General features: G+C 39.2%; 1 protein-coding gene across 1 annotated transcript in view; it reads left to right on the top strand.

Moving 5' to 3' along the window:
• SNX25 (sorting nexin 25) overlaps window positions 1-17,485 on the top strand; it is an 89,797-nt gene that overhangs the window by 64,449 nt on the left and 7,863 nt on the right. Inside the window, exons 10-14 of the mRNA XM_076336420.1 lie at window positions 2,393-2,548; window positions 5,757-5,888; window positions 11,778-11,918; window positions 12,521-12,634; window positions 13,171-13,335. Of these exons, the coding sequence (XP_076192535.1) occupies window positions 2,393-2,548; window positions 5,757-5,888; window positions 11,778-11,918; window positions 12,521-12,634; window positions 13,171-13,335 (708 nt within the window). The remainder of the gene's footprint in view (window positions 1-2,392; window positions 2,549-5,756; window positions 5,889-11,777; window positions 11,919-12,520; window positions 12,635-13,170; window positions 13,336-17,485) is intronic.

The raw sequence follows: 17,485 nt of genomic DNA, 5'->3' as shown, positions 1-17,485 counted from the left end.
TCAAATGTTGGTGGAAATGCACTAGTGGCTAATAGGTTTGGGGTTTTTTTCCTCCCCTTGTATAGGAAACCACAGCTGAGAAATTTGATGTTTCTGGAGGGATCTGTATCATTAGCAAATACTAATTGGGTTTTTTTTAGTTTGGGTTTTAGAGGTCTATGTCCTCACTTCCTGGGATACTGTGGGAGTTACCTATATTAATTTTCTATAAATTTCGCTGGATAGGTAAAAAGCCATCTAGTGTCCTCATGGAGAGGAGGACAAAAGGGTGACCCCTGATTAAACGTGAGAAAATCAAATCAGAAGGTAGGAATCGGGGCAAAGGCCAGACCCTGCTGGTTCTACTGCACGTGGAACTAGCTTTTTCTTCTTCCTTCCAATCCGTCATCGTTTCTCTCTTCTTGGACAAACCTCCTTTAAAAGGTCACAGGTAGATGTAAAAATACAGAAGCAAACAGTGCGTGTATTCAGCACTTTGAAGAAAGAGGGTCTGGTGGTTGCATTGGTGCTGCGTGTGTCAGATCGCTAAAATAAGCCCAAAGTCTGCGTTCTGCAGCACTCACAGAAATGGAAGTCATTATCAGTTTAACAATCAGGGGAAAACAGCACAATCCTTTATGATCTCAGCTTTGAGTGTTTTGGTTGTTTATTTGGTAAATTTGATAATTTGAATACAGGTAATTTGTTATCTTGTAATTCTAGCATTTTTGTGATTAAACCTAGTGATTCAGCAGTGTTTTTTGCTGTAAGTGTCTGAAATGTTAATGACAGAGAAATCTTGTAGCCTACCTCTGGGAGCAGAGCCTTACTGATTTGTCGTTAATTGCAATCCTTTGATTACTAGAACCAAACTTCATATGGAAAGTCTTTTAATTCTTCAGTATTGAAAATAGCATTTTTTAATTCTTTTTGACCTCTGTGCTTCCCAACAAATATAAGTTTTTATTTTATGGTTCTGTTCAATAGTGTTTTGAATAACAGCCAGTGTTGTTAATTATTATTGTTTGTATTATTGTAGTGCCAGGAGATGACAACAAGCTTCCACGAGCTGAGCTCTGTACACGTGCTTGGAGGCAGTCTCTGACCTGAGGAGTTTACAGTCCATGCAGAATAGACAGAAGAAAGGATGGGGCATAGAGCTAATGTTATTTACTCAGCCACATAGCACGCAAATGCAGAGCTGGAAAAGGGCATGGATTTCTTAGCCTAGAACTCCTGACTTCTGCATGATGTTACCCTCCCTTATGAGGATCACACTAAGGAGATTAATTATTGTTGCTACTGTATCTCTTCTCAGAGTTTTTTACTGAGATGTAAAATACTGCAGAATTTACAGTAGGATTGTCTTCTCTAAAGCAGAATTTAGTAGAGTGTGAGACTTCCTTCTGTTAGCTTTTTGTTAATTATATAAAGATACAGCTTACTTAGTGGGAATATCATTAAATAACACAGAACTCTCGTTCATGAGATTAAATTCATAGCTTCCCACAGATAAATTAAGATATAGTCAGTCACAGGCAGACCTCAAAGATCTTTGAACATGGCAACAGTAACATCACAGTGCTGTGTTTGCTGGATCTCAAGGTCTTCGTGCCTATTTGGGGAAATACAGTAAGAAAGGGGAGGCTGAGGCAAATGCCAAAAGGTGTTAAAGAGAATGTCACTGAAAGGTGTGAAGTTTTCTATTTTTTTTGCATGCCTGTAGTACACGAGATGGAAAAAGCTATTGGTTTGAATGAATATAAGAAAATTGCTTAGGTGTTTAGGGCGATATATGTGTGCTTTTAACACATTTTTATTAACATTTCTAAAAACAGCAGTAAAATCTGTTTATGAAGAGAAAGGACTTGGTTTAGATTGTTCTGCAGGCTGATAAATCTGTTTTGTGAAGGTTTGTGGGAGGCAGGACTGTTAGAACTGAGGGGTTTTGGGTTCCCCCCACCCCAGTCTCATTATCTTTCAGCTCAGAGCTAAGTATTTGCTTTTCTATCTGGCTCGGAATATGGATCATGATTACTAAGCTGTTGTTGCTTTTAAAATAAACTTTGATTCTTCCTCTCACTTACACTAAAGCCTTAGCTTGAAGGTCGTTTTACACAGTTGGCAAGAGTTGCCAAAGAGCTGTAGTATAAATGGTAATGAGGCTTTGTCTGGGTTTTGGGGTGGTGGTTTGGTTTTTTTGGGGGGGTGTGTGTTTTTGTTTTTTGGTTTTTTTTAACAGACTTATGTTTCGTGTTGGATCTGATGGTTGGAATATCGGTTAGAATCTTATACCTACATTTTCGTCTATAACAAGAATAAGTGTTCTTATACATAAAATAGTTACGGAGCAAACAATAACTGTCTCCTTTTTCATATTAGTGATGCAATTACTCCCATCCTCTATTCCTAGAGCCAGGATTGTGAAGAAGCTACTGAAGAATGCAGCACAAGAATTAATGAACAGGCCAGTTATGCTGTAAATAAACTTCGCCAGCTAAATGACAAGCTTGAGTATAAGAAACAGGCTTTAAATTCCATATGTAATTCACCAAAACCCGACAAAAAGGTAAGTACCTTTAGTGTCTTCAGTCTTTTTTTTTTTTTTTTAATATATATATTATGTGTGTGTTTGTGTAATATCCAGTTGTCTCGGGCTCTTTTTGGATAGGTCAGATTGCTATTTCTGTCAGCCTGTTATAGAAAGTGAAACCAGAGCTTAGTTTTAATTGTTTATTTTTCCATTTTTTTTAAGGCTATTGTAACTAAAATTGCAAATATGATTTATATTGCTTTGTTTGTCATAGAATAACGACCTCTCTCCCAGCGGTCTTGCTGCTTTGTCAGTGGCAAATAGTATTTCTTTCTTACATCTCTACCCACCTATATCTGTATGATTCTTTATGGCAGCTGTTTTCGTGTCCCTGCCACATCTGCAGCACTGCAGCGGAGGGATGTGCTAGTTAACTTCCGCTCCCTCTGCTGGCTTTGAAATAGCACAGCACAATTTCATAATCTCTACAGTTGTGACTGGCTTGCTCAAATAAAGGGGGGAAAAAAACCCCAAACCTATAAAAGTGACTGATTTCCTTTATAAGGAGCTAGGAGAAATCTGCAGGGCACACTTTCATAAGACTAAAAATTATGAGGGATATGAAACTTCGACTCTCTGGGCTTGGATTAAAAAAAAAAAACAACCCCTCTTTTGTTTTGCAAAGTGCAACAGTTAAGCAATCGAAGAACATATTCAGGCAGAAGCAAGTGATTTGCATTTGGCCAAGGCCAAGTAATTTGCATTGCTACTGAGGATGATATTACAGTACTGTTATTCAGATGCAGCTGGGCCAAGCTTTTCAGGGGTAATGAGATTGGTTGCAAATGGTAGACGGTGGGTGAGACGAACAAGTAGCCAAGGCATGTCCCTAAAATGGCCTCCTGCTAGGGGTGGCAAAAATGTACCTGGATATTAGTCATTGCTCAGGACCTGGGTTCTTCGTACATTTGTTCCTTCACTCAGGGTGAGTGCTAAGATGCTGGTCTGAATAGAAGTTGACACCCTGCTCATTCTCTGCTGCCCCAGCTCTGGGGATAGCAGAAATCTCTCCCTCTAAGAGAAAGATGTGGACAGTAGTGTTTGACGCCACCCTGGCTAGCTTCATTCCTCTGTCCCTTCCACATCCCGCTTCTGACAGAGGTTACTGCAGATAACTGGAAATGTGTCTGCAGCTGTTCTGGGGTGTCCCGCTCACAGCTGCTCTGCTGTGTGTGTGGCCTCAGCTGGCAGAAGATACCTCTTATTTGTCATCCAACCACTACTGTTTGGAGTGGTAGGAGCACGGATGTGTCCCTTTTTGTCCCATTTTTTAAAATTTTTTATTTTTTATTTATTTATGCCTGTATTACTGCAGTAGCGTTTACCTGTGGAGCTTTTAAATGGACAGTTGGGGTTGACAGTGTGAGAGCACCTTGTCACAGGGACAGTGAATGTCACAGTAAATGTGCAGGGACCACATTCTTTCCAGTGTTCAATCTTGTCATCCTCAGTAGCAAATCAAAACCTTAACGTTCCCCACCCAGAGTGCTTTCTAGTGCTTGCTAAGGCTTATTTTCAAACAAAACTGTGTGACACAATTATTGAAATTAAATGGGACTTTACTGAATGGAAAACTGCCTCTGTCTTTATCAGGAATTATGTGGAAGTTGGAGGGATTTTATGTATGTTCAGATCTTTCGTATTTCCAGTGGACCTGTACCAGGAGTGAACATAAAACTCGCTTTGAGAAATTGTAAGAGGTGCTCTTATAACCAACTAGGTTTTAAGTTAAAATTTGCACCATGGGCAAAAAGAGTTAGAAGTACAAAATAAGTACGAACCAAAAGTGGGTGTGCTTGCGTATGCATGAGTTAGGCCATACCATTTGTTTCTGTAGCATTATAGTTTTAATTTTTTTTCTTTTATATGAAAAGTACTATATAACTAAGCCTTTATATAGTGTTGCATTCACATGGATGTATCACTTGTATGTTCCCTTTGCGTTCTTGAGAAATAATAGTTGTATTTTTTCTATACCTAAGCTCTTGGGGAGGTGGGGATTGTACCCCTTGTAAAGTAGTGGGTTTTTCCCTGTATTTTTTTCTCCTAAAATATTCTTTGTCTTTGAAAATATATACATCTTTGAAACAGAATAATAAAATGGATCCAGTATCATTATAAAGTCTCAGTATTTGTTTTATAGGTGTAACAACTCTTTACTTATGATGAAACCTTACCAGTTCTTCTGTATTTATTGATTGTTCCTGGATACCACTTATAGGAGTCCGTGTAAGGTGACTGCAGAGCAATCTGTGTGTTGACAGTAAATAAAATAAAATACAAAATTATTCTGAAGGTTAGGTATATGCTAGAAGGTTGTTATATAGCTGCTGTGTAGGTAATATTGAACATCTTGCGTGAGACAAAAATTCTGAAAAAGTCAGAATTACTGTAGCTCTGTAGAATGTACCACTTGTGGTGCAAGTCGTACAACAAAGACTCATAAATTTGACTATGTGGTATATCATATTTAAAAAAAAAAATTGTTAGCTTCTTTTGCTGTTTCTAATGTCACATCTTATGTATACTTCCACTTTTTCTTGTCATACTGTCTTGGTAGTATGTATTGTCACCTAGTTTTTTTGCTGATGTGATGAGATACAGTATTTCTCCTTTATGAGATTATGACGGTGAGCTATGTCTTGGTGAGAACATCTTTTTAAATGCGTGCTTTCCACAATAATAAATCCTTCCTTTTCCAAAACTAAAATGAATTAAGTGGTGACTTTCTGAGTGATTGTTAACATAGCTAAGTTCCTAAAAATGAAATCTATTCCCACGTTCTTCGGTTGCATCATGTATATCTGAAAATGGTAAGGAGGGTGTCTTCAGTAGTGCATATTTCAGTAATTGCAATTCAAGTTTGTATAAAACATATAATGTGTAATATATGTGTGTAATATATAATCCTATCTAAAGTGCCTTTTATGCTGGTAGTGTGATAGTAGCATATCCTTCTAACTTGTTTTTTATTCTAGTATCAGAGTTGACGTTTAAGATTACTGTGTATAGTTTATAAGAGGCATCATAGATTCTCTCACCTTTTTTTTTCCCATGTGAATTGTTCTTTCTCTCCCTGCTTTTGTACCTTTTCTCCTTTCTGAATAGCATCCCTAAAGACACAACTAGGCATGTTGCATAAGCTTTTTCTTACCAATTATAATCAATAAACTTTCCTCTGCAGATTGTTTCTAAGCTGAAGGATGAAATTACTCTGATGGAGAGAGAGCACAATGACCTTCAGCTGCACATTGCAAGAACGGACTGGTGGTGTGAGAATCTTGGCATGTGGAAAGCCTTCATTGTCTCAGGCGAGGTATGGGCGGGTTTTTTTATGGCTTTTTATCTTCTGGGTCACTTCAAACTTGCATGAAGAGAAGAATAAAACCCTGTATATACTTTCCTTATACCTTTGTGTACGCTGTGTATACTTCATATTTACTGGGGCAGGAGAGGAATCTAACCTCTTCTGAACTCCTCTGTTTCCCCAGTGACTACTACGATGCATATACAAAATTTCTAGTCCTCAAGACACTGTTGTAATGGAGTTATAAAGATACCTGCATGTATGTGAACTGGTTTTGGCATTGGGTAGAGTAATTTGCTATCTTAAGGGCATTGTTTTTCATGAGAACTGTCTCTTGTTATATTACCATTCTGTCGCACTTGGGAGCAGTTGTGTGTCTGGTATGTCTCAAAGATGCAGTATTTACACTTTTTGTTTTGTATTATTATGTTTAATAGCAGTACAGTTTCAAGGGACTAGAATACCCAGAAATAAAGTGTTTTAAATCTGTGAGTAAGTTGAAGGAGAAGTTAAATTTCTTTTTTTTTCTTTTTTTTTTTTTTTTTGTCTTGTTCTGCTCTTCCGTTTGGGCATAGGCAGACAATTGTAGAATGAATGTAAAAAAAATTCTAATGGAAACAAAAAATATTACCATCTCATGGCTTTCTATTAACACTTGCTGTGAAAGGAACCCAATAAATGCTTGTTATGTAGTAACTGTAGGCTGACGCCGTACGTAAGCAATCTTCTTGACAGTATCACTTCAGAGAAATTAAAGATTAATGGGATGTCTACTGGCTTGCCTTCCTGTGCTATTAAGATAATGTTTCTTAAATAAGTGTAAGTAGTTTCCTTGAGGTAATTTTTCTTGGAAGAAAAAATTATGTGCTGTTGAGTTTATTTGGTTGTGTCTTGAGCTCTTGCAAGCTATTGATAGGTCTGTCAACAGTCAAACTCATTGTCTGTAAAAGAAGAAATAAATCCAACAGGTTAAAAACTTAAGGTGCCATTTTAAAAACCAAATTCTCAATGTGTAAATGTCTGGGTTTGTTTTTGTTTTAATGCTGTTTGCAGGTGACACAGTTGAGAACAGTGAAGCTCTTAAGTTGTCTTTAAGAGTTCTCTGTAGCTTTTTGAAGTCTGGTTTTAAAAAACAGCAATACCGTGTGCAGCAGAACGGCAGCTTTCTGTAAGGGGCACCATACAGAGCTGCCCAGTGTCTCCCTTATTACCAGATGAGAAGGTGGTTTGGCTGAATAAGAGGGGGGTTGGGAGAGGCTTTTAATTACTTGCTGCCTTAACTATAAGTAGTACTCGATTAGATAATTAAATGGAGGCTTGCATTAATTGTGCTGTTTGCAGCTCCGTGCTTCAAAGGGTAGGCTGGAGAAAACATTAGTGTTGTAGTTATCCATGTTAATTAATTGCTCGGGATGTTCTGGCTGCAGTTGATGATTTCAGGGGACATGAGTAGGTGACATTGTCTTCCTATCTGCAGAATACTCAGTTGCTAATTCTAGCGTGTAGCTCTGTGATTTTTAGAGAGAAAAAAACTTGGTGGCCCTGTGTTTTTTGCAGAAAAGCTTAGTAAAAGTAAATTTTGCTATAGAATTTGAGCTGAAAGTAATAGCCTGTCATTGACCTTATAAACTGATCTACTAAACTAGTTAATAGATAATGCATAAAAAACTAGAATTACTTAAGACTTGGGAAAGAACTGTGTCCAAACTGTTGTTTGTACTCTCTTAGCTTGAATCGTTCAGTCTTTATAGTTTTGAGTCATGTAAATGCACTAGCTCTGTGTGTGTGTGTGAAATATATATTTAAAAAAAAAAAAATCAATGTAAATGGTATAACCTACGGGTGTCTTTTGGTAACTGATATTTCTGATAAAACAGTCTTCAGAGACTAAGTGTTTTGGCTGGTTGGTAGAGGTTGGAAAAAGACAGCGAGAACATGGAGAATGAGGGGACCCATGATAACAACTCATCTAATTCTGAGAGTCACTTCCCCATGTTTCCCCCCCATACCAGCAGGTGTAAAACTTACAGCTACGTACCTAACCTGCTGTACTTGCTTTAATGGTTTTGGCCTTGTTATCATTTCGTATTGTAGCAGACGTTCTGCCTCCTCTGTCCGAAGAGAGAAGACTGTTTCAGAGCATAACATCTTTTTAAAAATCTATTACTTTCATAAGGAATGGAGTTTGTAGATTTGAATAAGGTGAAAAAATAGCTTATCTTACTCATTTAAATATCTTCGAATTTAGGATGTTTATGCTCAGTGGAAGTTAAGAAAATTAGCTTCCTGTGAATTGAGGAAAACAATGGTGTGCCCGATATGCCTTCTGCATGGTCTTTCTATGTTTAAAAGGGACTTTTAAGGGACTTTTTTTTTAACAGCAGTCTGGTTAGCCCCTATTTCACTGCTGCACAGCTTGGGTGGGCTGTTTCAGAGAGCTGCTCTGACTGAAGGAAGTTTCTGGTGAGTCATACAGTTCTTCGCTAGCTTAATGACTGGGCTAATTTTTGTTAATGTTTAATCATTCCTGATGGATGTCTGGACCAGCCCTTAGTGCTGCTAACAGGTGATTCAAGTCTCTCCTTGGCAGCTTGTTACTTTACTGAACTATTATTACAGTTTTTGCTAATGTTAAGTTTACATTTTACCTACTGCAGCTAATAGCTATAGCTTCTCCTGGAAAGTATTCAGTAATACTTGTTCCTCATTCATTTTTGCAATATTTCATTGAATGTTTGTTACTGTTATCACACCACACACCCCGGTAAGAGGTGTTCACCTCTGGCATGCGCCTTGTAGGTTTTGTTAATGGGTGTAGGTGTGTCAACATCCTCATTCATATCTCTCTCTATCCACTTTGGGACTTTGTGCCTCATAGGGAGAAGGTAGAAATCTTTACCCTTTGTGGACTAGGTATCTGTGGCATGCTAGTAGACAGTAAATACATTGTCTTGAGGCTATGGAGTTGCTACCAATGAAAAAAAAAAAAAAAAAAAACAACCAACCCACCAAAAACCACCCAGTAGCCTGAAGCTGCTTTTGGATACTTGAGGGCTGATTCTGTCCTTGCCAGGTAAGTAGCAATAAATAACCTGAAAGACTCAAGTGTAAGCTGAGGAAAGGGGCTGAGAAAGGGCTGAGGAGGAGACTTGTGGAAATGCCATCCTAGGGGCTAATTCTGAGAGCCCTTGACAGTGCTGTGAGACTACCACAGGACCTTTGGACTTGGAAAACCAAACCAGAGCACAAATGTTAAGTTTTTGCTCTTGAAGAATCAGAGCTGGAAGAGGTTTAGGATGGTTCTCAGAAAGAACTGGATGATTTTTAGGATGGGAGTAATAGAAGTGCAGTGAAATCTCACAGCATGGTATGCGAGGTTTGGCGTTCAGCAGGAACTCTGGCCTTCGGCTCTGACCCATTGGAGCACCTTTTGGCTGGAAGCAGTAGGTATGCTGGTGGCTTGTCAGATGTGCAGTTCGTCTTGAGTGGGCTGCAGGTGTGAAAAAGGCAAACACGGCCCTCGAATATGTCAGGAGAGGAGTTTCCATTTGAGACAAGGAAGTGTTACAGTCGCTCTGCAGGTGCTGGGCTGTTGCGTTTGAGAAGGATGGAATTGAATGGATTGAATGAGGAACTTCTCCCATGAGAAGTGATTGTGAATGCACTTTCGTTTGCTTAGCCTAGCAAAAGGGAGACTCAGAGGAATAAGACTGTCTATAAAAACACATCAATTAGAGTAAACATAAGGGAGGGGTGAAGAGTTGTTGGAACAAATGGGAAATGAGTTTGGAAGTTTCCTTTCAATTTCCAATGATCAGGGTGAGGGTCTAGAGCAGACTTTTACTGTAACGGGGATGGAAAAAAAAATTGTTTCACAGGTTTGAATTCATTCATGATAACAGTTGTATGAGATGGTGCCTGTTACAGCAAAGGACTAGATCTCCTGGTTTAGAAGACCCCCTAACATCCCATTTTTCTGTGCATTTTCTAGTTGACTCATTAATTTGGAAAAACAAATGCACAAGTACTTAAGTTGGTCAAAAATTTTGCTTTCTTAAGAAGTTCCTGAAGACTTTCAGGTATTTATGTGAGGGTTTTTGAAGGAAGTTGTAATGCATCTCCATCTAGTAATTAGAATTTAAATGGTTTTGCAGTGGATCCTAACTTGAAAGCAGAAGGAGTACTAAGTCCTCCCATTTTGAGAATGTGCTTCCAGAGGGATGACTGTCTCCTGACAATTACAGTTCAGATGACCCTACACACATGCAAATCCCTGCCCTGGGGACGAATGTGTAAGGGAGAATGATACGCATGACTCAGATCAGCATTTTCAGCACTGATCTAGTTTTCAAAAGCGGCTGCCAGGAGGTGTTTGTGAGTCACCTACAAACACGAATCCAATCTAGCTCAGGGGTAGACAGGGCAGGGACTGTCCCAGGAGATCCCAGTCCCTCTGTGCCAGGTCCCTCTGACCTACATTTTGGAGGCTATTCAAGCATCTCTTTCTGCCGTAGTCTGGCAGGAGAAAGGCAGTTTCCCAAATAGCTGTGCTGGGAACCAGACACATTTTCAGACATTCAGGCTGGTGCTTTGTATTCTGCCTGGGTGCTGCTGCAGCTCTTTTTACAGAGAGATGTGAAACCTGGGCCTCAGATGGGGTTTCCTAGTGGTCCATGTGCAGCTTTAGGAGGAGTGCGTCGCAGGGAATATTCTCCATGTACAGCTCTGAACAGCTGTAGAACATGAAGATACATTTTAGCTGTGTGTCTTTTACAAAGGTGATGTAGCTGCTCGTCAAATTATCTGTCACTAGCTTCAAGTGTTGTCAGACCTTTACAGGCTTCTCAGAAAATGTGTCATAACTATATGAATTTTAAAGTTTATTCTTATCCTAATTGGATTAGTTAAATATTCTTAAAAAAAAGGTCCAAAAAGCTTAAAAATTATTACTTTCCTCAAAAAGATCGTGAGAGTGGTATTTTATAATTACCTTTCTGTTATTTGCACATATATTAAAACAAGCATTTGAGAGTTTGGCTTGGCCAAAAAACGCTATGTGTTTTATGCATTTCCCTTATTTGCCTTTCATAATCTATTTAGCTGTCTCCTTAAAATAAGTAAACAAAAATCTGTTACGATTAGGATGTAAGGATGAAATTCTGGGTGGCTCATCAAATTAAGAAATAATATGGTCACACTGCTGCAGTTCTCTCAAGAAAAATCATTTAACTTCTTTGCTGTAGTTTTCCCATTTGCACAATGTGGTTAATCGCTCCTCTTTCCTCTGGCTGTTGTACAGCTTGATTCATTAGTATTTTTGTAAAGTTGTGAGCCCCTCGGAAATAAACACCACATGGATACCACATGTTCTGTGCATGCAGAACAGCTCGAGTGAGCAGAGAAATCGCTCTGAGACAGCACCAGCTGCTGCAGGGCCCAGCTGCAGAGCTGCTGTGCCTGGCGTGTGGGTGAGCCTCGGCACGAGCACCGGGGAAGAAGGGTGGGAGTAATGGGAGAACAGTCGGGAAAATGCAGATGGGAGAGATGGAGTATTGGTTAAGCAATCAGCAAGCTATGTGGTAGGTACCTTAGAAACTGAAATAATGCAGCTGTTTGAAGAAGACATGTCAGGGAGATTTGATTGCTGATAGGCAGTATTGCAAAGCTGTATGTAAAGTGTAACAGTGGCTAGCTGGAGGGCTGATTCAGGACTGACATAGCATTTTGGGTGAAGTTTAGTCCATTAAGGGTAGTGCTCCATGTGTAGCCTTCAAACTGCAAGAGAAGCATGGGACAGTGATGATGACTGAATTTGCAAGCCAGTCATGTGGCAGCCCAAATGTTCCACTGTTCGCTTTCAAAGTAGTATACCTTATCTGCTGGTTTCTTCCCCACAAGGTTTTAGAAGAGAATGGAGAACAAGTGCCCTGTTACTCTGTCATGGTGAGTTTACAAGAAGTTGGTGGAGCTGAAACTAAGAACTGGACTGTTCCCAGGAAGCTCAGTGAGTTTCAGAACCTGCACCGGAAGCTCAGTGAGGTACGAATCTCAGTTAGGGGAAGGAGAAGATGCAGATTACTAAAATTTGTCAGAATGATGCTTGGAGAGTGGAAAACCAGATAAAAATTTAATATTGCCAGTTTTTATGCCAGCCTTTTGGCTTTGAGCCTTTTAGAGGTAGTTTTCTAACTGCGTATTTCTGGCCTCTGCCAGATGCTTATAAAACTTGTTTATAATTTTTTTTTTTTTTTTTTTGGCTTAATAATGAATGTTTTCCTGAACTAACCCAATGTCAAAATGGTATATGCTCTACACTGTCATGCAAGAGCCTGCTTTAAAAACTAGATTTTGTCTCTGGCTTCCAGGGAGGTATTAGAAAAGGCAGCTTTTGGGGACAGAGAAGGTTTCCTTTTACAGTGCTTTAACCTTTCTGTCTGATAAGGGGTAGATAATGATGGTGGTGTGAAGGGAAAGGGTTTAGATGTGTCAGCCCATAGTGGGTAAGGGAAGGTGTTTTTCAAGGTGCTGAGAGGGGTGTGGAAGGGAGATGAGAGTACAAAGGAGTCTTTTCATGTCCATTCTGAACCACCTGTGTTTTTCTGCACATGTATGTTAAGTCAGCTCTCTTTTCTCCTACACAGTGTTTTCCATCATTAAAGAAAGTTCAGTTGCCTTCCCTCAGCAAGCTGCCCTTCAAATCCATAGACCAGAAGTTCATGGAGAAATCCAAGAAGCAGCTTAATAACTTTCTGCAGGTAAGAAAACAAAGACAAAAACAACAGATGTCTAAACAGGAGATTTGAATCATGCCTTTGGAGTGGATGTTGTCTTTCTATTGACTAAAGAGGGAGCCTAGAACAAATAGGTCAGATGTAAGGTTTGACGCTATAAATGTCAAAGTTGTCTAAGTGCCTGAAGTTGAGATGGGTTTGGCTGACAGTAACCATTCCTCTAGTGGTAAGTTAATGTAAAATTTGGTTAATTAAGAAATAGTAAATAATGGATCCTGTAATTGCCACTTTTAACTGTAACACTTCACAACAGATTTCTTACAAATTAGAACCTTTTTTATTTAAAAAGAAACTTGCAAGATTAAAAACTTTAATCTTACTAGTTCTAATACTTTAGAATTAGCTTCTTAAAGTATCTTTGAAGTATCTTTGTGAGACACAGATTTTTTTTCTCACTCTACCTCTGAGCCATGTCTTAATCAGTTTTATTGGACAGCCTTGTTCCTTAACAAGAAATATTTAATTAATGTGGTGTTTCTGTCATTATTTTTCTTTCATAGAAATTGCTCTCTGATGAAAGACTCTGCCAGAGTGAAGCACTTTACGCCTTCTTGAGTCCTTCCCCAGAGCACCTCAAAGTTATTGATGTGCAGGGAAAGAAGTCATCTTTTTCACTCTCCTCATTTCTAGAACGACTTCCTGGTGATTTGTTTTCTCATCAGGAGGTAAGTGGTAGAAAAGTAATCTTCCCAAATTTAATTACTTATCCAAAGTAAGTGGGGAGAGCCATTAATATAATGCATTTGAATGGCAGGTAATATTGCAAGGCATTTCCAAAGGTCATTTTTAATTTACTGTAAGTGAACAAAGAGTCAGCAGTAAGAGCTGTCTATGAATTTAAAAGGTGTTTGTTAATACAGTAAGTTTCTTGCCCTTTGATAAATATATATAGGCAAATGTGTAACCTATCACAAATAAACGAATCGCAGTCCATGTGGGATTGTTTATTTTTTATAGCAGAATTTCCCATTTCTTGTGCTCTTGACATGTGTGTTTCAGAGGGTTTTTGACAGGTAAAAATAATTCTCTCTTAGGAAGCTTCTCTTGGCAGGGAACAGCTGTGTATCCTGAATAATTTCTGGACAAATTCTGAAGCAAAGCTAGTTTTGACAGAGAATTTTGGCAAACGGTACAGGCTCACTGAGGGAATTTGCAAATACAGGCGGGAGCCCATGTGGGCAAACCAGTTGGAGAATTTGATACTAAGCCATAAAAAAACATTGTCTTTCAAAATGCAGTGAAGAATAGATTAATGACTAAAATAGCTCACTGACTAAAATTGACCATAATTCCATGGCTCTCTATTCTGTGTGGTTCATGTTGCAGATATGCAGCCTCCAAGGAGCTGTTTCTATTCCCCTTTTTAGTTATACGTTATATGAAGTAATTCTTTTCTTACATGCTGTAGTTGTCTGCAGTGGATGAGCCTTCTGCAGGATAAATGGAGTTTGGGGAACTTTCATGGTTCTAGCCTATTAATAGGCAAAAAGGTGGACTTGCATCTCTCAGGAATAAGAAAATCCTATATATTTTCATTTTTCAAAATTGCACTGTATTTGCACCTAGATGCTGAATGCATATGTCTCATTTCAGAGTAATAAATATAAAGAAAGTTTGAGAAACTAATTATACACTTTGATAGAAGTACTGCAGTTCTAAAAACAACAGTGCGTTCACTAAAATGACTATTAGGTAGAAGTAGCATAAAAGCATAGAAGCATGAAGCTATTTGTGTTTTGCTTTTTAATTGAAAAACATCCTTAAGAAAAAAGCCAGACTGCACGTATATTGTATTACGTGAGTGTGTAGGAGGAGATAGTTAGGAAATACGGGAGAAGGAAAGGGAGTTTGTAATGAGAGTGCGTGAGAGAGGATAGAGAACAAAGAAATGAAGCAGAAATGAAGCAACGGGTACTGAAAAACTGAAGGAAGTAGAGCAAAAAATGCCCAGACAGTGTGGCAACAGAGGAGTCAGAACATAACTTCTCACTCAGTTTAAATTTAATACTATTTCTTACTTGCTACTTTTGAGACTAGGAGCTTAATTTTGGCTAGACTGTATTATGCCAGGCACTGCAAATGCAAAGACCATCCCACTTCACATCTACCTTCCTTCTCCTCTCTGCTGTTTCCCGAAGCTTAAACATAAGATGAGGCAACAGAATACAGATGGAGGGAGTATAGGGGACTGTTAGACCCTCTGAATCAGTATGGCAAACGTTTGTCCTAGTTTAAAAATAATGATAAAATTAAGTGGAGGGAGGGGAATTGTGAGGCAGTCTGGGATCAGCTCTGATTTTCCTTGGACACTCTTGACTTTCAGTGTGAGTTTTACGTCAGCTCAGTCTTGCCCAGTGATAGCATTTTGGATAATTTACTAAAGCAGTTAAACTAGGGTTAAATCGTTTGGTACAAGATCATTAATGAAGTTGTGTTAAACCACGCGTTACAAAGCTGTTACAGTTGTGTTCTCTTTGTAACTAAGAATTCCTGGTTTAGTTTGTATTTTGGACTTTGTAGAAGAGAATGCTCTCATACAGCTCTCTCTTTGCCTTTTACGTCTCATCTCACATTTTTCAAATATGTGTTAGAGCAACAATATTACCTCGAGTGCTGTTTTCAGGATTAGATATTGCAGCAATTTCAGATCTTTTATATATACAGCTCCTTGGACAGGGCTAGCTTTGGAACATACTTCTTAGCTCTCAAGACCAAAACCAAAACAGAGGAAAAAACGCAGTTGATATCATCTAGAGGAAGGGCTTTTAGGTTTATGAAGTGTTAATGGATAGAAAATGCACTGTGGTGTAAGAATTTACTCTTCTCATTGCATTTTTCTAAATGACAGGGGATTCACTGAACAGCAGAAAAACAGAGCAGGGACCTCAGAGAGGTCATCGGGTATACCCTCCTGCTCCAAGCAGACTCAACTGTACCAGCAAAATTCTTGGCACGTGTTTGTCTAACGTGTTTTTAAACCTCTGATAACTGATGTTCTCTGGCCAAGCAAGGCAGCGTATCCCACTTCTCAGCTATCTTCATGGTTAGAAACCTTTTCTTAGTGTCTAACCTAAATCTCCCTTCTTTAGCCAGCTAGCTCTTGTCCTGTCTGCAGCAAACACAGAACAGTTTGGGTTAGGATCATCTCAGTTATCAGGAGTTAGTACTTTCCTTTTGTCTTCTATTTCTTAGACTGAGCAGCCCCAATTTCTTCTAGTTTTTGTTAGGTTATGTTTTATTTAGTTCTTACGGTTTTGCTCTGGACTTACCGATTATCCATGTTTTTCTTGGAAGTGTGGTGACTAAAATTTGAAACACGATGCTCCCGCTAGGTTTTCCTATTCCCAAGTATGAAAATAATTTTTATATCTATATGTGTATGTATGTCATACAAAAAGTGTTCGTGCTTAAACATCATGGTATTACACTTGCCTTTTCCACAGCAGTATGGCCCTGGGATCTTTTTCTGTAGTCTTACCAATATCAATTGTTTCATTTCCTGCATTTACACAGTGAGTTATCGCTGCTTTGCATCTGTCTTTATCAAACCGCACCCTGTGGGCTCAACTATAAATTCAGTAAGCTCACCTGCAAATTCAGTAAGCTTATTTTCTGTTCTGTTGCCCAAGTGCTTAATGAAAATATGGAATGATGTCTACTATGGAAAAATTAAATAAAACAATTTCTTGAATAATTAAAATGACAAAGGACCAAGAAGTCTGACCAGAGGAAGATAGTGAGCAGGACTGGAGTTTGCTCCAGACTGTGTCCCTGGAGAAAACTCTGGTCATTGTCAGTGAATTTGTGTGCTTGTATGGTAAGAAGCATAATGACTTGTGGTTTCCTTGTGTGGCATTTCTTGTCAGTATGGTGTGGCTTTTTGTTCCCTGCCCTCGGTCACAGCTTAGCCTATCACTAGCAGAAAGCTTTAAAAGCCTGGGACTTAACAAGCTGTGGAAGTCGGTAAATAGCGGAGTCTACGCGGATGTTTACAGTGTGCTTCAGTGCTGTGGGGTTTTTTCTTTTGTTTTTCTGGTTATGAGCAGAGAAGCAGCATCTCGAGCAGTGCTAGGGAAAATGCCAAATGTGACACAGGAAATGTGAAGGGTACAGGATATATGTGTTGGAATGTGCAACACTGCGGAGTTATTTATTTATTTATAGACTACTATGCAGTGCCATGCCTGGAGAAGATTCAGGGACTAGAAATGTACCTGAAGTCAATGATGGGCTTTAGATGGGATTTGGGGGGTGTGAGGAAGGAGTAAGACAAACTGATGTACAGCTGAGACACTGTAGGATACTCTCTGTATAGCAGGGTTCAAATGACAGGCAAGGGATGACTGAAAGATTGTGACCATAAGAATAAGGCCAAGAAAGACACCAAAATAATGCAAGAGAAATAGAGCCATGAAGCAGGTTTTCCAGACTGGATGATTGGGGGGGGGGGGGGGGGAGGGGGGGAAGCAGTATTAGATGATGGAATGATAAGAAAGAAAGGAAGGCAATGGAAGAGATGACAGATTTCTTTGAAAACCAGGGCTGAAGAAAGAAAATTTGTCTGCACACCATTCTGACCATTCCTGAACTAGAGACTGGGGCATTGCACCAGCCTCTGTGGGGGTCGGGTCTACCCCACTGTGGCTTTGCTGTAAGCATAGGCGGGCAGGGGAAGATCCAGGAAAGCAAAGGTATGTGCTGGCTGTCAGGAGTAATGGTAGGTGGTGTAGTCCTGATGCTGAAGCAGATCTTCGTGACACTGAGAAACAACGTGCTGTCTGCTCTTCATTCTTGAATAAATGGTACCACCAAAAC

This window comes from Aptenodytes patagonicus, chromosome 4, assembly GCF_965638725.1.
Source record: "Aptenodytes patagonicus chromosome 4, bAptPat1.pri.cur, whole genome shotgun sequence".
Taxonomy (NCBI): domain Eukaryota; kingdom Metazoa; phylum Chordata; class Aves; order Sphenisciformes; family Spheniscidae; genus Aptenodytes; species Aptenodytes patagonicus.
The sequence above is the reverse complement of the archived record's forward strand: the minus strand, read 5'-3'. Positions and strand labels throughout refer to the sequence as shown.